This window comes from Nilaparvata lugens, chromosome 1, assembly GCF_014356525.2.
Source record: "Nilaparvata lugens isolate BPH chromosome 1, ASM1435652v1, whole genome shotgun sequence".
In the NCBI taxonomy this organism is placed as follows: domain Eukaryota; kingdom Metazoa; phylum Arthropoda; class Insecta; order Hemiptera; family Delphacidae; genus Nilaparvata; species Nilaparvata lugens.
The window spans coordinates 43,147,700-43,173,047 of NC_052504.1; the positions used below are offsets into that span (position 1 = coordinate 43,147,700).

The 25,348-nt window shown below is 33.1% G+C and overlaps 1 protein-coding gene and 1 long non-coding RNA gene across 2 annotated transcripts in view; both read right to left on the minus strand.

Moving 5' to 3' along the window:
* Positions 1–724: 724 nt before the first annotated feature.
* Positions 725–5,272, minus strand: LOC120352683. The gene is made up of 2 exons (XR_005572021.1): positions 5,118–5,272; positions 725–783 (listed from the first exon to the last, which is right to left on the minus strand). It is a non-coding gene; the product is annotated as an uncharacterized LOC120352683 (long non-coding RNA).
* Positions 5,273–6,706: 1,434 nt separating this feature from the next.
* Positions 6,707–25,348, minus strand: part of LOC111046461 (cytosolic carboxypeptidase-like protein 5) — a 55,412-nt gene continuing 36,770 nt past the window's right edge. Inside the window, exons 12-14 of the mRNA XM_039427824.1 lie at positions 23,077–23,287; positions 17,348–17,530; positions 6,707–10,889 (exon numbers count right to left, since the gene is read on the minus strand). Of these exons, the coding sequence (XP_039283758.1) occupies positions 10,374–10,889; positions 17,348–17,530; positions 23,077–23,287 (910 nt within the window). The 3' untranslated portion in view covers positions 6,707–10,373. The remainder of the gene's footprint in view (positions 10,890–17,347; positions 17,531–23,076; positions 23,288–25,348) is intronic.

Sequence of the window (25,348 nt, forward strand, 5' to 3'; positions counted from 1 at the left end):
CTTCATAATTTCCTCTAGGAGAATGCTTCAAAGTATGAGTAGGAATAAACAACAAATATTTCCGGTCTTTCAGCCCTGACAACGCTTCATCTGGCTTGGCCCTTTGTTTCTTTTTTTAAAATTCTTCTATTTCTTAAAAATCTAATTTTTAGTTTAAAAAAAATACACTTTCGCTACTTAACAAGCTTTTGAACAGATAATTTCAACTGATAGAGTATAATCTAAATCTTACAATTCTAGAATTATAATAATTATTATCAGCCACACAGAAAAGTTACGGTAAATGAAGTAGATTGAACTTATCTATTCCATTTGAAAGGTGAAAAACCGGACAGAAAATGTTGAGCAGTTGACTGAAGAATAAAACGTGACCTATCATTTCATACGGTTGACAATGAATGTTAAACATCTCGTCATCTTCTTCACTTACAGAGGTATAATTAATTGATGAAAAGTGAATTACAGAGGATGGTGAATTACAGGTAGCAGAGGATGGTGAAATGTTACAACTGTTGGTCCTAGCATTACATTATTCAACATCAAGTTCGATCATTTATTGGAGAAGGACAGTAGGAATAAATTTTCAATAACATTGCAATCTTTAATACAATTAAAATTGAAATTTTAATAACAAAGTAGATAATACAATGTAGAGAAATTGTTACTATTTATATATATATATATATATATAATATATATATATATATGAATTGTTGATTTTTTCATCCTCCGAACAGAAACGTGCACTTCAAGTTTGGCCTCCCGCGGTGTTCATTAGAGGACCTGGAAATGATAAAATATTAATGAAATGACAGTATAATAATAATAATAATAATATCGTGTGACCTGGCTGGCTCAGGTCTGGTGTCAGAGTTTTCAGCTCGCAACTGATCAATTTCAGGGCCTCTGACATGACCTAACGACTGCTTTTTAGGCTTAACGTGTCCATCCGATACACGGGAGTGGCCCGAGATAAATATCTTGCCCGGGCCGGGATTTGAACCCGGGTCTCTGAATCATAAAGCCAGCATCTGATCCACTCGACTACGGCCACTCCCGTACAATAATAACATTGTAGAATCAATTCATTTCAATGATAGGTAGTCACTTCAAATTATAAATTACATCTTACAGTAAAAACAGAGATTGGAAAATGTTACCAGGAAGAGCACTTTTAAATATTTTGCTTGAATTGATTTATTTGTGATTCAATAAATAGCGAGTCGTGAGAAACTGACGTGAGATAAAGATAGATCTGTTCGCTGCATATATATACTGTATTAGAAATTTTACGCTGACATATTTCTTAAATTTGTATGACAAGTTTTCTTGTCAGCTGATATTAACACACACTTATAACGTTTATATCAACTCGCTTCTGTCTATTTAATGATAATTTGAATTTTTTATTTATTTACAATTCCGGTTGTGACTGATTAACCCATACTTGGTGTACTATTAAGTTCTATGCTTTTACATACAATTATCACAAGTTGCATATTTAAAAATCAGTACAATAAATCATGAACTAGTTTCTTTTCGCGATGGACTAACTAGTATAAATATTTAATGATTAGTTGTCAGAAATAATTTTTCAGGAATCAAATGCAAGGATTTTCTATACGAGCCAAGCAGGCAATATAATGGGACCGATACCTATATTACATTATACATGTATCTATCGTGCATATGTCATTATATCTATAGCATCTCTTGAGACAAAGACATATATAGTGACGTTTCAGGAGGGTGTTTTGTTCTTTGGAAGTCTTTTACTGAAAAATTTTGGGTTGTTTGTATGGAAGTGGGCTGTCTCTATTTTCAAGGGTGGGGATAGGTGTCCAGAGATGAGTAGAACATCACCTTCTTATGTCTTATTCATCAACAGCATTTGGTGACTAGCAGTTCACTATAATTTGTAGGAGTTCGAGGATTGCGAAAACATCTTAGCCAACAGTATTTTACCTGAGTAAAACCCCAAAGGTGAGTCTGCTGTCTTGTTTTATTTTTATAAATTTTTAAGCCTGTGCAAAATGTTAAAAAACCTTTTAATAATTAGATTTTCCAATTTATCTTTTATCAAGCTATCAAAATGAAGTGTCCGTGGGAAAATGTTTTTCTTTTTATCATTAGTTTCTAAGATATGAGCGACTGAAGTTTACATTTTTGGGTCATATATCAAATTCGGCAAGAAATACGGTATTTAAATTATTTTTTTCTTGACAGTTCAATTTCTGCAAAAAAATTTACTTACAGCAGTAAATTTGCCGGTTTAGTGTTAGTGTCATGCAATTTGAATTTGTCATTCCTGAAATTATTTAAACATTCCCATAATAAAAATTACTTTCACTTTAACACATTTATATTTACGGTTCCAGGTGGACCATGAATATTGAGGTGAATCATTTTTGGTTCTTTTTCGGATTTACTTGCAGGCTTAACAATGTGGAGTAATCTTGATTAAATTACAGGTGTTATTCTTTTTTGTAAATTTATGCTATCCCTGCATTAAATCAGTGACGGCTCTGTTTTGTTTTTGAAATTGCGAAATGAATTTTTCGAAAAACATATTTCTTATTAATTACTTATAATAAAGTCAAATATGAAAAAAAATTCTTCCAACACTTCAACCCTAAATCTTCTTTAGTACTCATAGTCCAGTCAATATATACATAAAAAAGGAGATGTGCATGCAATTTATATTGTAGATTTGACTCTTTAATATATTTTTTGGATACATGAGAAAAGTCCAGAACCAATAAATTTCTTCATGACAAATTTCCTTTTGCTAGATACTGAGTGCCTCAAAAACCTTGTATTCTCGGTTCATTTTCCAGTTCTCAACTATTTCTGCTAAATCCAGTAATCGGACAGAAAAATCAGCTCTCGTCTTTTTTTTTTAGATTATAGAATTCTGAATGAAATTAGATCATTTAGAACTTTCTATTTTCAATGCGTCATAAGTTATGATTTTTCAAAAAAGAATTTTATTTCATTGTCCTCACATTGATATTTGGCACAATTATATAGGTTCATGTGCTCATGTTATATGCACTCGTTAGATGCATGTTATAATCACCCCTTAGATGCACTTCATTTCAGTATTTCCTAGTGAAGAGGCGCGCATAGGGACACCTCAAGGATCAAACTTTCAAACACTTATAACTTTTGACCTAATGCTCAAATCTGAGCATTGTGTCATAAGTTATAAGTGTTATGAATTTTGATCCTTGAGGTATCATTATGTGCGCCTCTCCAATAGGAAATGATAGAATGAAATGCATCCAACGGGTGATCCTCATAGAACATGATCTAATGAACTTATATAATTGTGCCAAATATCAATGTGAGGACAATGTAATTGATGATGATGGTTAAAGCTGAAAATGAGGTGTCCTCCAAAATAAAAGGAGTATTGTTGTCCGTGTACAAGAAAATCTATATGAGGTAGAGCACTCTATCTGGTCTTAGATTGTAGAGAACAAAATTTCTCCCAGAGGAATATTGAATTATACATTTAAATGGTAACAATCGAAAGATGTTGTTGATAAAAAAACTATAATTCATCAAAATTTGTTTCTTTTTCAAATTTTATTCTTTTTTGAAAAATCATAACTTATTAGGTACGCATTGAAAATAGAAAGTTCTAAATGATCTAATTACAAGCGAGATCGAAATTTTCTGTCTAATTACTGGATTTGATGGAAATAGCTGAAAACTGGAAAATGCACGGAAAATTCGAGGTATCTGGGCCACTCTATCTAGCATAAGGAAATTTAGCATGAAGAATTGGTTGTAGACTTCTCTTATGTATCCAAATAATATATTGAAAAATCAGAGCTACATTAGAAATCGCAAGCACCAATGTATATAGAGACTGGACTATCATGGTATATCCTGGATGAAATTTACATAAAATTCTGTGTTTAATACAATGCATACAACTTTTATAAAATCACAATTATTTGTAATTTGGCAACGCTGTTATCTCTATGGATGGAGGGTCAAGTCCCAAATTATTTCATTAAAACTATTTCTTTCAAGAGTTGATCTTCCAAACCTTGTAACTGTAGTCTATGGAAGGAAATCTTTTCACATTGAAACTCAATATTTAATTACGTCTTTCAAAGGATTGGACATGGACATGAACGAAGTTCCTGACGTTGCTGAAGAGGCTGACCAGCAAGCTGGCCCAGCCCATCAGCACCAGCCGAGAAACTCAATCACCATTCAAGGGAGACGAGGAACTTTACACGGCGATGGTGCCGGCTATTTCTACTATGCAGATAGAATTCGGAATAACAGAAGGTAATTTGTTGTTATACACTATTAATTTTCAACATTTCTGTTTTGCATGGTATCAATTTATAATGTGAATATTTTCGAAACGGTTTGAGATATCGATGTGCGGCTTTCGGCTTTCATTCTGTCTTGAAATTACGTGTTGAAATCATGTATCGCATTATCACCTTCCTATTTAAAAAAATAAATTTGCATCCAAGATGGCGGATAAGATTTTTCAAGCCATAGTAAAGTAGCATTTTTAATAATTTTAGTAGGATCCAGCCTAATCCTTTGTCTAACAGGCGCGGATCTAGGGGGGGGGGATCGGCCCCACCTACTTTCCAAGTGGTGTTTGGAGTATTAGTCCAGTCATTATAAACATTGATGCTTGCAATTTATATTGTAGTTCTTATTTTTAAACACATTGTTTGGGTACAAAAGAGAAGTCCTTCTTTATATTATCTTTGAGATACTTTATCGTTTGTAGCGTTTCTCCGTCACTGTCCCTCATGATTAATGACACCCAAGTTCTCCCATTCATAGCGTCTGCCTATCCTTATTGTTATTCTGAATAATGGATCGCTCAGTGGACTGCTAGCTCCCAAAATCGCTCATCGGAAATCGCTCATCGGAAATCGCTCATCGGAAATCGCTCATCGGAAATCGCTCATCGGAAATCGCTCATCGGAAATCGCTCATCGGAAATCGCTCATCGGAAATCGCTCATCGGAAATCGCTCATCGGATGTAACCAAATCATATAGCCCAAGAGAGAAAGCGTCATTACAAAATGACGCCATTTTATTGACGTTCGAATATATTTTCTCAACTAACCTGTGTTGCGAGCGCCTATTGCCCGTCGTGTTGGTGTTGCTGCCTCTTCCTTATCACTAGCAGGTCAAGAAGCATATCGGCGATTCCTGACAAAAAATAAAAATCATTAATTTAATGAAGCAAAATTAGCAAGAAATCCCATAATATTTAGCAATATTTCAGGCACAAAATTCAATAAGACCCAGATTTCATTTTATATCTGTAAATTTTTGTGGATTACCAAAACCTTTATTCTGAACTCAGACGTGTTGCAACTTTAATGTTTTTCCCTGATGTTGCGTCAGCTAATAGATTCTTAGAAATCTGTTAAATTGTTACAACATAATAACAAACGATGGAGTGAACAATTAAAAATGTTACTGGTTTGTACAACAAATAAAATATTGCAAAATCACACGCTCACCTGCAAATTCTGTGAGCATGTGAATGCCTGTGACAGGGCTTTATCTGCAGGTGCAAGCAACAGCCTTCCACATGTGCGGCGAGCAGCGAGATATGTAGCGGACCACCATCATCTCACCATCGTCTGTGAGACGATTCATCGTCTAAATTACCTACTGCACATTCCATTTTTCCTTCAGTTGACCGATTTCTTATAATTAATTATTAGAAAAGTTGTGATATATGTTAATATTGTAAATATGGAAACGATATAAAGGTACCTCCTTGATAAGTCCGGTGTCTCTGGAAACAGTGACTCTAGCACTTTCAATGGAGAAAATGATAGATGACGTGGCTAAATCTTCACAATATACTGTATTTACTGTACTGGCCCTTCTCATTATATTGAAAGTTGTATTCATGAGCGAGGTCTACTGTTATCAGGACTACTAGTAAAATATAAGTACCATAGGTTATTTGCTTTTACATTATAACAATAAAGAAGGCGCCAGTAGATCTTTTGCCCAGGGCGCCAGTCACCTAAGAGTGTGGCCTGCCCAATATACTAATGAGTAGAGAACAAGAAAGCCTACTCTGTAGAAGTTCAAATATCACGATCAATAACGATTGAAGGATTATATAAAAATCAATTTAAAGGTCATCCTCATTCAAACCATGATTCCATTGAAATTTAAAACAATTTTTGCATCATCTGTGGCTGTGGAACAGCCTGACCACCTAGACTCCTTACTGAATCCCCCTTTTGAAAAGGAAATTAAAAAAAAATGTCATATCTTATAGTCTTAATTGAATTTTAAATGGGAGAAAATCGCGGGGTTTGATATGGTACCATGTCTCCATTTGGCCTTAATCCGAAAACAGAAACTACAATTATTAGCCAAATGATTATTATTACAGTTTTACGCTAAATTTCATATCCTTATCTAGAAAACAATAAAATTCTGCAAGGTGCGCATGACAACACGCAACTTGACTGTTCCGCTGACCCATATCATTATGTGTACTGAGAAATCTTTGATGATATTGTTTGCCAATTTATGGGTTGACTTCGCCGTCAGGTTCCTTATTGATTCATTTACTGATTTATTGATGATGGATTAATAATATTGACTTGAATTATAAAAAATACTGAACGTTTTATAACCTAAAAATATATGATACTTGTTAGGGCATTTATAACGCAGCGCTCACATAAAATGCATTCTTTATTTACTGAAATAATACAATAGGATTACATACTATCTTCACTATTTCAAGATTTTAAGAGCACGGTAAAAATTGAATCATAGACATTAAACAAATCTACCTTAACTATTAAAGCTTCCTCAATTTTTCAATAATTAGAATTACGGTACAGTATATAATATCAATCAACTCGTTTTTTTAAAAGCAGTTATATAAAATCTAAATAATTTTTTTTCTCAAAACACGACATAAACTTTCTATGCTTGGAGCAAATAGGAAAAACTAGTTACATGTATATTGTCTGAATGTTGATCAAAATAATATGGAAGAAAAGCACAAGGCACAGATTTTTGAGTTTCGCTCTAGTGCAGTTTAAAGTATTGAATGTAGTAGCATCTCTTATGAATGGCATAGATACACACACCTACATAATAATCGACATTCAGTTCTCAAGAAGAAACGACCAATCAGCCTATAGTCAATATTAAATTGAACTAATTAAAGTTCTCACAACAAACAACTAAATAGGCCCACTGTCTTAGCTGATGTAGATCATAATAAGTAGTACGGCAAAGGGCATAGTTATGGCATTATTACAAATTCACAAATAAAAAAATACGTTACAGAAAACCCAAAAATGTCTTGTCTCAAGTCACATTTATACCAAAGTTATCAATAAAATGTTGGTCACAAATATTTTTCTTCGAAAAAATTGTCAAGTTCTTTCTATAGAAAACAAGTAACTTAAAATTTAGCTGTGCTTTTTAACAAATTGGCAACAAATTGCCGAAATTTGTTGACAACTCTGGTGTAAACGCGGCTCAATATGCACGGATTCAAAAAATATATAATTATATCTAGACTATATTTTAAAATACCAATTAAATATGATTCTCAATCATATTCAGAATGGTTCAAATATAAGTCAAGTTGAATTTTGTTTTCTCTTTCTCATTACAAAGAATCTTTCATTCAACTAGGTTTTAAAGTATACAATTATTTCAATTAATATCATTTTCAGTGCAATTCAATGTAACATTTTGGATTATGAACTCGCATTCATAAGTCGATAAGATGAATGTGATCATAGCCTGAATATTTCCCTTCTGAAGCTTTATTCTTATTGGATTTTTTGATTAAAATATACATAGGCTACTATTCACACTATAAACAGACTTCCTATAAAAATTTATGAGATATGACACATAATTTCAGTGGTTTGGAATTTTCTTCATTATTCATAACGTCGCATTCTTATGGCGTTGATATAACGATAATAAATGAAGGACTTTAAATCATCAAAACCAGTGGACTGGGAGAAATACATCAAGTATGAGAATTTCAATTAATATTACCGTACTTAATTATTTAGAAACTTTCAAGCAATAAATAGTCAGAGCATTGAAAGTCAGAGTGCCACAAATTATGGAAAATGATATTTAATTATAAAAAATAAATATTTTATTATATGATACATAGGCTATAATACTTGGAGTACCGGTATTTGAGAAAAATTTAGGAAATAGAGAACGTTTTAGGTAACTGCCTGTTCTTTCTTCTCTGAATATTGTATTTGTTTGCTCTATCCAATAAATAAATGAAAATTAATTGCGGAATCGCCCAGGATAATAATTTGTGACAGAAATCAATAAAATCTTAAAACAGGTAGTGTAAAATTGGCTAAAGATATGTATCAATATAATAAAAATTCAGTAAATAACTAATCACATTCAAATTTGTAAGGCTTTATGCCTGTAAGTACCTTGTATCAATCACATAAATAGTGCTAAAGGTATACAACTATAAATAAAAGAAGCCCCATCAATCGTTTGCTATAGCACTACGGTAAGGTTAATATAAGTGATTACTACTATCCTTAGAAATAACCTAAAGTTAGAGAATATGTAAGAAGCCGTGTATTTATAAATGAACTCCCCAACTGATAGAACCAATAAGAGATCATATATTTCTAGTAACTGAAAATTAAACTTTGTACTTTGCCAATAGCTTTTGGTCCATCATGATAGTGATGAATTTGAGCACTATAACTTATATCGAATCAATAATAATATAGAATTAGAATTTGCAAATGTTCAACAAGCGATAAATTTAGTAATCAATCTCTGTCTAATACTGATCACAGCTAGCATTATCACATAATATCAAGCTAATTAAAATAAAGTAACCAATAGAAGGTAGCTACCAAACAATATAATTTTACAATATTATTTTCTAACAAGGTATAAATTTTTAATGAGATTGCAAGCACAGTATATAAATTTAATTCAAGGTTCAATTTGAAAAAATAACAATTCAGTATGGTGTTTACAATTTTATAACCACTCACAAGATATTGTGAGCCATATTTCGTTTTTAGATGTGTTAAGAATTTGGTTGTAGATGTGTGCAAGCACGATATCAATTATTATTTTATGTACAACGTTTATTTTGAAAAACGAACGATTTTGTATAGTGTTTGCATTTTTGTATTCTTTACAAAGACATGTATCAATAATTTTTGAGTGGAATATCAAATATAATTTCCGATACAACCAACCAATATGAAAAATTCAGGGCCATATTCAAGAACGGTGCTTAGTCGACTTATAGGATGTCCATCGCCAGTGCAAATATTTTAAAACAATAATCGTCAACCCTCCACAAAAAAAAAAAACAAATGAATAGACACCAGTTATGATGCAACCAGTTTCAATTTGAAACGAATTGTATACAACCGAGGATCCACCGTTGCAGATGCGTCGCACCAAGTTAGTTGCAAGTGTTTTATACATAGAATTATTTATTGTACTTGTGTGTACAATTCAATGGTTTTATACCAGATGGGCTATACAATTGATTTCACTTTGAAACTAGTAGATTTCAATTTAGTTTTACTGCAAACGGCAGTCAATTATTGTTTTAAATAGCACTGTTGACTTATGACCTTAGTTGCCTTAGTAATTAGTTACCAAGAAACATAGTTGCACTTTTGACTAAGCAACGTTCATAAATACAGTCCTCAAGTTTTATTGCCGTCCTTATAAATTCTATTAGATAAAAAAGATGATGTCAAACAGATGATGTTTGTCAAGTTCCGTTCAATCTGCTAGAATTCATAAGGACGGCAAAATATCGTTCGAACAAAATCGATGTGTGTGTAAGTGGCTTTACTATGGCTACACATAATACGTCGATTATATGTAGATTACTGAACTGTTATGTAGTATGTGTGTACACTCAAACTAATGATACTTGGGTATTGGAACAGCCGAAGAAAGTGCTCAGTAACTGTGACAAGGTGCGTACAGACGTAGGCGTCACGAACACAGCATTTCACTTTTCATCAGCTAATGCCATGCTTATTATACCTGTATCTGTATTTTTGTAAAATACAAATATAATAAGCATAGTATAATAATTGATGAAAAGTGAAATGCGCGTGCTCAAATCTATACGCACCTCTAGATTCAACAAAAGTTTGTTGTCTAGTGTAATGATGAATTGAGTTAAAAACTATACTTTTTCAGCAATTCGAATAAACAAGTTTCATTAATTCTAGTATGGTTGTTATGGAAAGATTCACTTCTCTGTCAGCATTCAAGATAAAAACACCCACACTTCTCATTCACAAAACTGGTGACAGTATAAAGTGAATCTCACAATAGCAACTTATTTGGATTTGGGTTTTTTGCGGCGCTGGTCGGGCGCCAAATGTCGCCTGACTGAGTCGGCGCCATTCTTCTTCTCCAAGGGGCGGCGGCCGGTGGCACTGCGCCACGAGAGCATAACATCGTCAGCCGGGGGCGGCGGAGGCGGAGGCAGCACGCGGTTCCAGTCTTTCGGCTTCTGTTCGTCGGGGGCGGCTGATATCTTGATACGTTTCGTGCCTTTCTTGACGGCGATGTCGTCTCGGGATAACTTGACCTTGCGGAAGGTGGCGGGGCGCGCTGAGGTGCCTGCCAAGGCGTTGACAGCTGAGCATTTGGATCGCATCTGTAGTACAGGGGCGCCGGAGCTGGAAGGGCGCTGCTGGTTGCTACTGCTGCCGGCGCTGTTGGACTTAGCCTCCAGTGCCAGGGGCGCCAGCCGGTTGGACTTGGCCTCCTGTGCCAGGGGCGCCAGCCGGTGCACTCGCATCGCCGTCGGCTCTTTCGCCGCTCCTCCACCCACCTGCGTTGTCTTCACCTTGAATAAACACACTCGTTTTGTGAATAAATCTCATGAATGTGTTCATTTCAGACAAAAAGTATTCATGTGTAGATTTTCCACAAGCAATAAGTTCAAGTTAAGGAGCAAAAGGATTATCCAAGAAGCTTGTGCGGTAGATTAAAATATTTGGTAGAACCAAAATACGTATGGAGGGTAGAATCTGAATTCTAGAAAATGTGGCAGGGAGATGCTCTATCAGCAAGTACTAGAAACTATGACCAACACAGGTTGTTCACTTATATGTATGTTGGTGCTTATGCGGATGATGACTACGTTGGGCTGAGAGAATGGCAGATCATCGAATGACAATAGCAATTAAAGGCCAGGACGGCGAGTAAAAGACAGCACAGGAGGCCACCACGCAACCGATGGGGAAGATGTGGAGGATGATCATCGGAAGATGATAGTTATGGCTTGGAGGAGAAAGGCTTGTGGAGGGCTCTTGTCAAAGGGCCCAAGTCACTTAAATTTCGATTATGGTTAAATTTAATGGATGCATGTGCAACCAGTAGCTTTCAACCTTTCTTTTTGTATATTTTTATAAGAGAAATGTTTGGGAAATTGTTTGACATTCTAACGTTGAATGGACATTTTATATAAATTCAGGAAATAATTTATTTTAAATCGGAATAAATAGTTGACATGTTAGGCATGATTATTATCAAATTGCAAATGAAATCCAACAACATAATCTCATTGATTGGGAATCTAACACAGCGATATTATAATGTTGTATTTGTTTCATGGATTGTTCAACAGCAGAGGTTGTTGGTGTATAACTGCTAATATGTAATATCGTGTTCATATAGATAGGTAAATAATGTATCATTTTTCCAAAACAGATTTTGAAATAGTATTCATACTCACGACTGGAGACCATAACCGGTCACAGCTCTCTAGCCGTGGAAATTGTTAAAAGTCCATTAGCTTTAATATATATTTGATAATATATATTTCAAACAAAATATATTAGCTTTATATTTTCAAACAAAATTCAACACTCATATAATCATTCATTAGTGGTATATTGTGTAACACCAATAGTAGTAACTAACTATTTTAATAGTGGTAATTAACTATTAGTGGTAATTACTTGCTACTTGGCAACACAAATATATTTTACTAAAGTGCGAGATAAATTTCTTTTAACACGGCTCTTTCTCAAAGACGGAGAGGTCCGATGCTCTATCCTCCACTAATCTCTCCCACTACCTAGCAGCATTCTCCTTCTTTTGTGTCTGTGTGAGAGAGCTTTGTAACGCTTCGCTCCCCTCCACTGGCAATGTTCCAAAGTGATATGTTTGTGTATGTTACGGAGATGTGTTCATCACAAGAACCTGAAGCGAAATGACACGGCGCATCCAATTGTGCGCAGGATGTCCGTCTGTGACTATGCTACAAACTGTGGAGGGAGAATTGGGTTTCTCCTCTTCATGTTAAAAGTAATTCATCTCGCACATTAGCATCTGAATAGAATGATAATCAGTTTTATTTGTTGAGAGACCTAACACAAGTTTACTCTCTTATCCACGCCTTCACTACGAATGATCAATTCTGATTTTCTGACTGAATAGAATAATTTTCTTTTTCATTCTCAACTTGATGCTCAACATGCTTCTCAAACATTCATAGCGTGTAGATCAAGCTTAAAAAACTTAATGTAAAATAATCAAAAAATAATTCAACGTGATACGAATTACTGCATCGACTAAAGATTATTAGTATAACAACAAAATGATATAACAAATGTAAACTTAATGTATGAATCAAATTGGTCATTTACATCAGTATTCAAATTTATTTGCAAACTATGATAGTTTTCCGACAATACATCAATCAAGGTTATTGTTATTTAGCCTACTATTAGAAAATAGTTACAATGTTTTGATAAGATGCAATTGGGTTTATATGATCAGTCCAAATATCGCATGGCCTACTCCGAATTCATTGAAAATATTAGAAATCAAGTATTCCAGCAAATTCCTTTTGTCAATTTGAAAATTATATAAATTAAAATATTACTGAATAAAATGTTGAAATATTGTTGGCAGAGATTTGCTTACTGAATATAAACATAGAGAAAAGAGAAAAGTTAGCAAAGTGCTATGCTCATGCTATAACATCAATTTGAACAAACTACTAAAAATCCTTCTACCTCATTAAATGTTAGAGATTTAGGACATACAACATATTACAACAATTTTCACAGAGAGTAACAAAGAAACGTATTCACATTAAAAATATAAATATTGAGTTGAAATGGCAGACGTTTTCAAAGTTATTCTCTTTCGAGATACTAGCAATAGTTTACTCATACAATATTTTTTGTAAAATCAAATGGACATTTCACGAGAAATTTGAAAATTTAAACGTAGACCCGGAGAGACGTGGTGAACTAAATAATACTGGTAGTGTTCCAGCCAAAAATAATTGAATGTAATATGAATTACTTCATCGACTACAGATTATTATTATATCATCAAAATATAACAAACCATTTGCAAACACTTCATAATTTCAAATTTTTAGTATAACTACATGGGAGGGCAAACAACTCGCAAGGCCATTCACTAAACTGATCAAAATTATTATGAATGCCAACTGTACGCCAAGTTATTGAACGAATCATAAATTGGTAACAGTGAAGGAGTATTCAAGCAAGAAATATTTTCAAATTCAATAATTCTGTATTTGATATAATCTCTTGCTAATTTTTAATATAATTTAGTGCTCCAATTTGGTCACAAATGAAAATAACTACTTAATTTTGGTTTCTTCTCAAATTTTGGTGAAACGAAATCCGATGTCTTCATCTTGTCTGTGTGCAAAGATAAATAAAATACGATTAATCTGTTTGTAAAGGTTATTTTTTGAGTTTACAATCCAAATACCACTGTGGATACTAGTAGTTAAGGATGAAATTGTATAATTGACCACTGGTGTGATTTTAGATTAATTCAAGATACGGTAATAAATTTATAAATAATGTTCGTCGATCACGTTTGATGCAAGAAATAAACTTACTCCACATTGTTCTGTTTTGTAAGACATATGAAACTTGCAACCCTTTTTATTACAGAAGTGAAATTACAATACAGTACTATCCAAACCATTACATTTTTGAATATACGTCATTATACATTATGTATAAAGTATTAAAGACTTCGAAAATGGCCATATATATCGTATTATTCAATAATTGAGTTTCTATTCATAAAACTACGAGTTATGAAATGGAAAATGCACTGTTGGTGACATTCACTTCAAAGAACTAACTCTTAGAAAGGTCTACATCTTAATGTGACAAACTAAATAAAATGCTTTTCAAAAATATAAGACTCACCCGTCTTTTAGAACCAGTGTGAAAACATATTCCACAAGAAAGAAATTAAAACAAGAAACACGCAGAAGCTTTCAGAAAGTAGTACTTCAACTATGTTTCTCATTATTATCTGTGAATTTAGAACATATACAAAAATATGTGAATAACAGAAGACAAAATTAAATTGAAAATATAGGGTTGGAGCTGAGATTTTCATCAATTTAAAACTGCATAATTATAATACCTAATTTTCAAGCTAACAAAAAATGGATTTTATCCAAACAAGAAAAGTGTCTTTTAGACACTTATAGGGTTGGAGCTGAGATTTCCATAAATTTAAAACTGCATATACCTCATTTTCAAGAGAAAAATGGATTTTGTCCAAACAAAAAAAGTGTTTTTTTTAGACACAACAAGAATGCAGAACAACTGATCCTGGTCAAATTTTCTATTCATGTTGTCAAAACTCATTCTATGCTTACAATACAAGAGCTCCTTCATTCTTCACAATAATTTTACAAATCACCAACGTTTCTGGAAATGAAACCTGATGTTATTAAATTATATTTCTGAACTAATAAATTTCTTCAGTTGGCTTCATCGATGGGCATACACGTTGAGTATACTGTACCAGAACCTTCTATATAAAGTAGGTATATTAAAGGCACTGACTGTACAGGTGTCCTAGAGCCGTGTTTATAAACGATTTTTTAAAACGACTCAAGATAAGTACGGTTGTGTGTCTAGTCTAATAACTAATATTAGCCTAATAAATCATATTGAGCTATCAATAGTACTTGGGATAAGTTCTTTCATAAAAATCGTTTATAAATACGTCCTCTGGACAAGCGTAGTGTCTGTAATACCTCATTCTACATTCTCCAAAATATCTTACAAGAAATGTCAATTTCCTCCAAGTTTCCCGTGGTGTATCATTTTTTTTTTTTTTTTTTAATAATAAAATCACGAAAATATCTTTTTTCACCATTCAGTTGGGATTCGTGGTCACAAATAGTAATACCGAGGTGAATATGTACCGCGAACTAGCTTTTCCCTGGATTTCGATACAAAATTAAAGAAACGGGGAAACCAAGGGCAAAATCGGTAATGGGTTTCTCAAGATTTTTGTTCTATATTATAGAATAATGAGACAGAGACCACGATTCTTGGGGGCACTCTGTACATTCAATAAAGAAATGAGATAAAGATAAAAACCGATTCCATGGAAATTATCCTTTCACACATCATTCCTTCATATAAGAAATTTTAAGTAAATCTAACTGCATATGAAACTGAATTCAATTAAACCACATTACTTCCACAGAAACAAAAATTTTTGAACACAATATAGGTGAGTAAAAATATCTAGGATTAAAAAATAACAATAAATTTTATATAATAGAAAATAATAACAATTTATTGATATTTTTGCTACAAAAATAAATTTTGACAATTTTTAGATGATGAAATAGTATATAGACAACAGGTTTGATACAATAAATGACCAATTTGATTAAAATTACAATTTTTTTATCCTCCTGGTTGTATTCTTATAGAGGAAAATAAGTGTGATATAAGTTGAACCATGAACGGGCCAAAAAATAGAATTCATAATTTTCGATCCATGACATAAATGAATATTTCCATGAAATTTGGAGATTTTCGTTCTACTGAAAAGCATACATTCGACATTTGATAACATCTTGAACAATCCTATTCATTCTCTATATCAGGAACTATTATAAAACTCAAAAATCAGATTCGAGTAAGAGATGTACAACGATTCTTATTCAACTGTTTCATCAAAACGAACATTCACGTTAACATAACTGAATTGAATAGATAGCGATTTAAAGGACTAAGGAAGCATATGAACACCAATAAAGGATCTTTTTCTATTTTTTACTGGACAATAGGACATACATTTAATATTCGTGAAAATAAAGAGTTGTTTATCAAATACGAAAATTCCATACAATAAATCTCTGTGCTAAATTACAGCAACAAAACGTGTATAGGAAAGCTCTCCCATTATTCGTACACGAAAACCATGCAATAACATTTATATTACGCCGAAGTGTGATATGCTATAATAAACTCAAGTTCCAAGCAGAGTGTTTCATGAATTATTTTTCCATTTTTGATGCATCAATCATGCAAAAATGTAAATGCTTTGATTACGCTGACAGTTAACAATCTGGTCAAGCACTAATATACATTTCAAGAAAATATCTACAAAGTATACAAATTATTCCAACACAGAGCTGCTTCTTTATACACAATTGATTTAAATACATTAATTTTTGAAAAGATTGAGAACATATATTTTTCGAAATAATATTTTTTCAAATAATTTTGAAATATAAAATATATTGCACTTTTTCATAAGTAAAGAAAACATAAACTCTAATCAATGAGTTCTAATATGCAACACCTATGATAACAATAAACAATATATAATTTCAAAATATTCGTATAAATTTTATTAACAAATTTTGACTTCTAATACTATAATTTTGCAATAATTTTAAACAACTGCTGAAAATAACTTGTTTTTTCAGAACCCTGTTTTCAAAGTAATTTAAACATTTTCATAGAATAATTTGTAACAAATGTTTAGACTCCCAATAATTTATAAAAGCATCTGATAACAGATAATAAAGACACTAACACTCTGACAAATTACTAATAAAGATACTCATCAAGATACAAAAATTGTGTAAAGAGTTTTGCTATCTGAAAACTAATTCATGCTCAGATTTTCATTATAGAACATGGAAATTAATAAAATAGTGAAAATTTAGCATTAATAATTACAATAAATCAAGTAGATGGAAGTGTAAATACAAAATCGGAATAAATAATACTGAAAAATTGATTAAAACACTAGATAAATAAATAACTGTGTGGTTTTAAATTTCAATCACAGACGATAAAAGTTGGGTTAAAAATGTATTATCAGATTCAGAAAAACTATCTGAATGATGCAGTTATATCACAGACAGAGAGGTGCTAGTTAAAACAGTGACCATTAGCTAACTCCACAGATTCTGATGTCGGCATCGTTAGACACCATTTTGAGGTCTGAGTCTACCGTTGGAAAAGAACATACCTGCGCCTGGGTATTCTTCAGTTTGATTGCGGCTCGCTGCATTGGTCCCTGATCGGCAGACAATTGGTGCGTTTTGAGCGCCTCCCTCACCCCGCTCAGGTTGCGGAAGTCGGAGTTGGCTAGGCGCGAGTGAGGGTTTGATCCTGTCAGGTCCAATATTGAACTGCATAGAGCTCGGCCAACCTGGTGCAAAATTCAAATCAACTTCAAAGCTTATTGATTGATTGATTGAGTACTTTATTTATGTAGATTACAATATATACTGGCTTATACACTTATATACAATAGCTTACAATACAGCAAAATTATAGATGAATTTACATAATATAGACTAGGAAAATAACTATTGAACTGTATATGATATGAAAAAGCAATTTGTAATATAATAACTATAGATAATAATCATATTGTTATGCATCTACATAAATTGGCGGAGCTTTGGACATATCAATGTCCATTCTTTGGGAAGAATATTAAAAATATCCTCCCCACTAACTCTCTACCAAAACGTTAATTTCGTTATTTAAACTAAGGATTTATTTATTAATGGAAATATTGTAAAAGTTTTAATCAATATGAATATTGAAGAGAAAAAAAAACAGAAAATTGATAGAGTAAAATAATTATATAGGTAGATAAGATCAAATAATTGATTAATAAAATGAAGTAGGCTGAAAGTAGATCAGGGTTATCAAATTTCAGTAATATACAGCATTATGCAGTGGATAATTGAAATAACATGAGTTTATATAATATATATATATATATATTATATATATATATATATTATATATATATATATATATACAAACTTATGCTATATAAAGCTTATGCGAGATGATTAATGGTTTACGAATAGGGAGTATTGAGTATTGTTCATAGGGAATTGAGCTCAAAACAATCAAGATAATAGTTGAGAAAACTACCTGTGAATTACATGATTATGGTCATATTATTAAAATTTTTCATTTATTCAAATTTCAATATTATTTATTAGAATATTTATTCAATTATTTTATAAATAACAAGTACCCTTTTTGAACTTTTTCACATACACACTACCAGTTTCAGCATTCATGCCAAAAAGTTTAAAAAGGAACTAGTTATTTCTATAATAATTAAACAATTCAAGTAGCCCTATTGAAATACTTTATTATAAAATATTTATATTACGTGAGCTGCGAGTTATTAGTCAAGATGATAGCAAATTATGAGAGGCTTTGTAAACTCAATTGTCAAATTTCCGTTATAGTTGAATTAGAAGCTTTTCAATGATATGATACTATAAGTGATATTAACTTAGAAATTACACCATAGTTATTTCTAGTGCGCAAAGAAAGAAACGTTTGCTGCACCGAAAGAAACGTTTACGCACGAGCCGTAGGCGAGTTTCTCAAGTGCAGCAAAGGAACTTTTCGCACGTATAACACATTAAATTTTTCCTACAGTGTAATATTACAAAATAGTGCCTAAAAATCGAATCTTCGGTTCGATACTCAGGATCGATAAAGGCCGATAGTCAAAATCAGAACATGTAATCGATATTTATGGTTAACGCATGATATCAATTGACAGCTGATTGTTTGGGTATGGTTTCAATTAATAAATTTTCTTTCTAAATAAATAAACATTATAAACAGGAACAAGGTTAAATAAAATAAAAATCTGGTGTGGCGCACTCACACAACTTTCCTTGCCGTTATGAAAATTGATCACCTGACGCTAGTACTCCCGCGCATCTCAAGTCTACTATTCAAAGATTTGAGCCAGCTGGTGACAGGGTAATAACGCTGTAGACACACGAGGTCTGCTATCTCTTCATAGTGAATCATTTAATAGAATCAACAGTTTGCAATTGGATAAACAAATTTTCTCGATTTTCGAGCTTATTTTCAATTTTAGGTGGAAATGTTGCTGAACATTACTTGTAGAGATTCTCATGCTGAATCTTTTCCACTCAAAATTTTTTGTTCCATCTTGAATTGCATTTGATCGAAATTGTTCGTGTCGGATCCTTATATTGTAAGGACCTTAAATTCCAAATTTCAAGTCATTCCGTTAATTGGGAGAAGAGATATCGTGTACACAGACGCACATACACTCATACACACACACACACACCACACACACACACACACCACACACACACACACACACACACACACATACAGACCAATACCCAAAAACCACTTTTTTGGACTCAGGGGACCTTGAAACGTATAGAAATTTAGAAATTGGGGTACCTTAATTTTTTTTCGGAAAGCAATACTTTCCTTACCTATGGTAATAGGGCAAAGGAAAGTAAAAATAAAGTTTATTGAAAATATTAAATGATATAAAATGTAACTTGATGTTCTAAAATTTCAATTTTATGTTGGCAATACAAGTGACGTAGTCTTTTTAGGGCGTTTTCCTTTCTTCTTCTTCCCCTTTACGAAAATGGCGAATGATTGGGTTTTGTTATGAATTTTGCTTTCTTGAATTTTACAGTAAATTTCAAGTTAAAATGCTCTAATGTCTTGTTAAGCTTTCTTACAAAATTTCGTGATGTTATAAATCATCTGTGAAGTGTAATTTTTTTATTCTTTTCTAGTTCAGAGAGCTAAATTAGTATAAATACAAAATCCAAAAGCCACACAATGGGCGGTGTGAATAAAAACGAGTAGGACAAGTAAATACTTGAATGACAAGTAAATGCTAAAATTGAAGTGAATAAAACAAGTATTTACTCTTACTCGCGAGTAAATACTAGAGAGGCTAGTAAACCCCCGAAAAATGAAAATTTTTGTGTGAATAAACGCAAGTATATACTTCTGTGGCAAGTAAATACTCGTCCATTCGCAAGTCAACCCGACCCCAGACTTGCAGTCGTACTTGTACACGAGAGTTGGCTGCATTTATGAGCCTGCATGGTGTGAAACGTTATAGAGACCGGCGTGATATAAGTATTAAGTACCGATCTATCTAAGGGACTATTACGGTTTGAGAGCGAAAACGTAGATTTTCTCACTTCGCATTTTTTTGATGAAAACACTGATGCAAGGGGTGGAGGATTAACTGCAAGGAAAAAGATGGAAATTTTTCTGTGATACCTTAGTGATCCAGGATTCTAAAATGGTTTTGCCAACGACATAGGGGTTGAAAAAAGTACCGTCAGCAGAACATTTTCAAGTGTATTGGATAAAATAGTGTCGAAGTCTGAAGATTGGATTAAATTTCCACGCACTATTGAAGATATGGATCAGGCCAAGGCAGATTGGGCTTCAAGATTTCGCATTTCGACTGTCATTGGTGCTATAGATTGCACTCACGTGCAATCGGCGTTTAGCGGCGAAAACAGAACAAGTTACAACAGGAAATGATGCGTAGTAGTCTGTGTGGCGCTACAAGTATTTACTTGCCTTTCTTGTGAATTCAGTTGTCTCGCGAGTAAATACTTCCTAGTAAACCCTCGGGTTGGCGAGTACATGGTCACAAGTAAACTCGACGCTTTATTCACATCGGTTTACTTGGAGTTTAAATACTCGTTACACTTTACTTGTAAGTAAATACTCGACGTACTCGTTTTTATTCACACCACCCATTGGCGTATCACGGGAATAAGATGAGTATTATTTTTAGTTTGTAAGACTTGTATCTATTATTTCATTTGAAACACATCAATTCTAGTATTAAGATGATTTTGAGCTGATTAATGATTATATCCGAAGTAGTTATGTTTACTATTTTTCGGTCTGTATTTTGCTCTGCTTGTCTCTTTTTATGTAATCTGCATTTTAAAATGACCAAGAATCATGAAATTATAATTTGACTTGCTCTAGACTGGAGTTTTTATTCAGAAAAAGTGACCCTATTCATAATTTACATCAAGATATTAATGTTAAGGAACCGAGACTTTACTTTAGGAACAGGTGAAAAACTATCAAACCTGAAGGACAAATTTGATAGTACGCCAACAGTTACCATTGAATGTGAAATTTAATAAATTAGGGGTAAAAATGTTCTATAATTCATGAAATGTCTGTGTAATTTTGTAATATTTTTCATGGTAAAGATTGCAATCATTCCACATAAAAATGCTCAGAAGTTGGTGTTAATAACCATAGTTGTGATATTTCAAACTTATCTCAAACTTAATTATTTTGATGTCTCATCTACAAGAAAATTCACCATTTTCAATGTTAAAAATGATTAACACCAAAAAGGCATCCAATATTTTAAGCAGAGGCTTTTTATAAGCTTATTTATATAAGAAAAGATTATTAATTTCGACACTTTAATTCAAAATATTCAATATAATATTTTGTTTCACTTTTTTAACCTAAATTCAATTAAGAATATAATTATTTTGAAATCAATCAATTGAATTCAAATGATAAATAAGTAATTAATATAATATAATGCAATGAGATATTTGCATTAATTATCATATATTTATATTATAATTATATATTTATAATAAGCTTTATTGACCGAGCGAAGTGAGGTCTAAGATTCAAGTCGACGGTTTGGCATTTCTCTTAATGTTTAAATGTTTATATGTTGCGCATTTACGGCGAAACGCGGTAATAGATTTTCATGAAATTTGACAGGTATGTTCCTTTTTTAATTGCGCGTCGACGTATATATAAGGTTTTTGGAAATTTTGCATTTCAAGGATAATATAAAAGGAAAAAGGAGCCTTCTTCATACGCCAATATTAGAGTAAAAATCAGACTATAGAATATTATTCATCATAAATCAGCTGACAAGTGATTACACAGATGTGTGGAGAAGCCAGTCCTTGTATATACGTCGACGCGCAATTTAAAAAGGAACATACTTGTCAAATTTCATGAAAATCTATTTCCGCGTTTCACCGTAAATGTTAAACATTTAAACATTCAAACATTTAAACATTAAGAAAAATGCCAAACCGTCGACTTGAATCTTAGACCTCACTTCGCTCGGTCAGTAATTCAACTACCCCAGATAATTTTTTATTTTCATCATGAGCTATTTATAAATCAATTTTTAATATTTATTATGTGAATATTACATGGATAATCTTCATTGAAGTTGAAGATTCTCATAAAAAAGGACTGGTCAGGGGATTTGAACTCCAACTGTCCGCGTGATCGACCAAGCTATTTGGCTCTGCGTCATAGAGACTGGACAATGAGAGCACACAGAATACATACAGAATGGAAAGTATCAATCCAAAAAATGCATTTTACATGACGCCAAGACTTGAGTGACTGCGTCGTCTTGTTAGAAATTAAAATTACCCGTAAGCGGGTAATTGAACAAGTCGCTTCAGTGAAAGAGACCGATTGACCGTATCAGTAAAGTGATCCGAACTTTCCATCTCTACTGCTACTACAATGCTGAACTTTCTTTAAAAATGGCGGATTTTTGCGTCAGGATACTAGCCGACTTTCCATTCTGTATTGTATTCTGTGATGAGAGTTGTATTCAACTCCGTCTATAAACTGTCTAACCACATTCAGGTTTGCCAACTTATTTTTCACTTTGCCACACTCTACCGCCATAAAACGTGCCAACTATTTTGTGTTCTACATTCCCGCACTGAGTGTGTGGGAATAAGGTATTTTGCGTACTATAATTGATGCGGGAATGAGCACTTTTTCGGGTAACTGTAAGAAAAAAATATTTTCTCTCATCATCATCATTATCTGTTTAATTGCAACCGCATGAAAAGTGATAGATAAAGTGATGAAGCCACCTACCTCTTCGAATATGACAGGCGTATATTTGGGCGGAACAAGTAAGAGATTATTTCTTCGCTTCAAGTTTTCGACACGAGCAGGCGGCGGCAGGATGTTGACGAGCCGACCGGTGTTGTAATTACACTCGAGAGTGTAGCTGCGGATGAGGCCGGTCGCCTTCAGCACTGCCACCCTGCCCGAGCCTTCGCGAGTCAGTCCTCCCTGCTTATCTCTGCACACAAACAACACATCATAATGTATCAATCAAGGCAAGTGGATAGTGAGGAGAACGAAATTAAATAGGCCTACTTGAGACTGAAATGTTCAATAACAAGTATTGAAGTATTGACGAATTTTAGTACATAATTTTCAAATTCAAAGAGACCATTCATATTATAGAAATTAAATAGCATCAATGACATCAATCATTTTTTGGAACGTTGAAATTAGTGATCAGCCAACTCAATCTTTCACTTGGCCCTCATGACGCATCCACATGTTGGCCCAATGAAGGCCAATGACAACCAACGCCAGTGTGTGGATGAGTGGTTTGCCAACGCTGGCTACCGCTGGCCTTCATTGGGGACTGGTCATGTTGCATGCTAGGCCAGCAACTGTGCAAACATGTTGACTAAGAATTAAATATTTAGTGCGTACAGACTTATGCGCCACGAACACGCGCATTTCACGTTTCATCAGCTGATGCTATTATTATACCTGTTTTTGACAAAAAACAGTAAGATATAGATATAATCAGCTGATGAAAAGTGAAATGCGCGTGTTCGTGGTGCACGTCTGTACGTGCTGAAACTATGAAACTGTGGAAATGAGAAATTATAGTTGTTATACTTTGAAACTAGAGAAAACAGTGGAGATGTGAGAGGAAATTTATGGCTTATAAGATTTGTTAGAATGAATATCAAGTAGAATGAGTTATTATGATAGTCATAATCATTTTGTCAGAGGAATTAGTATTCAGAGGATGTGGAATGGAAAGGATTCTTGGCTTTAACAGAAAATATCCCTATTAATAAGTTACTGCTTGGCAGTTTTCAATTGTATTAAAAACTGGTCACGTACAATTAGATAGTGAATAGATAGTAAAACCTTGGTGACAGGAGCAAGAATTAGCCAGCGCCTAAACGAAGGCTACCTTACTACAATAATGATTAATGCCAATATGGGTATGTATAATGATTAATGCTACATCAGATAACAGTTTCAATGGTTATATTTCTCATTTAGACAATTGTTTAGGCTATATTAGTCTTTCAGAAGCGCGTGCATAAGATTCAGACTCGACAAACTGAGAAATGTCCATTTAAAAGAGATATAAACACGCACAAGCCTGGACCTTCAATTTATTTTTATTTTTTCTCTGTCATGTAATCCATGTCAGAGGTATTTATTAAACATGAAAAAACATTTAAAATATGGAAAAAAGTCTGTTACATACTTGGATTAATTTTCATAAACTAACGTGTGCATATCCCACTGTAGAGTCGGGCTGTATGTGTCGGGATGCATTTAGTCTAACATTCTAAATATAATATTTTTAATCTAAATACATTTTTTATACAATACATTCCATAATCTGGGCTATTTCTACCAATTGCATAAATAGCGCCGAAAAAATATTAACTAAGGGCCGGTTTCCGAGCTCGGCATTTAGCTAAGTTCTAGACTGTAAACAGCTGGAGTCAGAAAATTGGCTTTCCGAAACGGGGCTTCTTAGTCGTAGTCATAGTAATAGTAAAAGTGAAATGATAAAAAATGGTACTAGAAACAAACGTATCTTACTTCACGATTATATTTTTACAAAAATCATTTACCTCTCATGAAAGAGCAGGTTCTGTTCTTCAAAAGACCAAGTATCATTTTTTATCATTTCGGGTGACCGAGATACCCAGTTTTGAATATGGAAATTCCTCCTTGAGTGTATTTTAGCCCATATTTACATACACAAAAAAATGGCCAATTTCCATATTCAAAACTGTGTATCTCGGTAACCCGAAACGATAAAAAATGATACTTGGTCATAATTTGAAGAACAGAACCTGCTCTTTCATGTGAGGTAGATGATTTTTGTAAAAATATAATCGTGAAGTAGGATGCATTTACTTTTAGTACCATTTTTTATCGTTTCGGGTTACCAAGATACACAGTTTTGAATATGGAAATTGGCCATTTTTTGTGTATGTAAATATGGACTAAAATACACTCAAGGATTTTTTTTAATTTTTTCATCAAATTTCAGTTATGATACATCATTTTGAACTGCCTTGACGAGCTG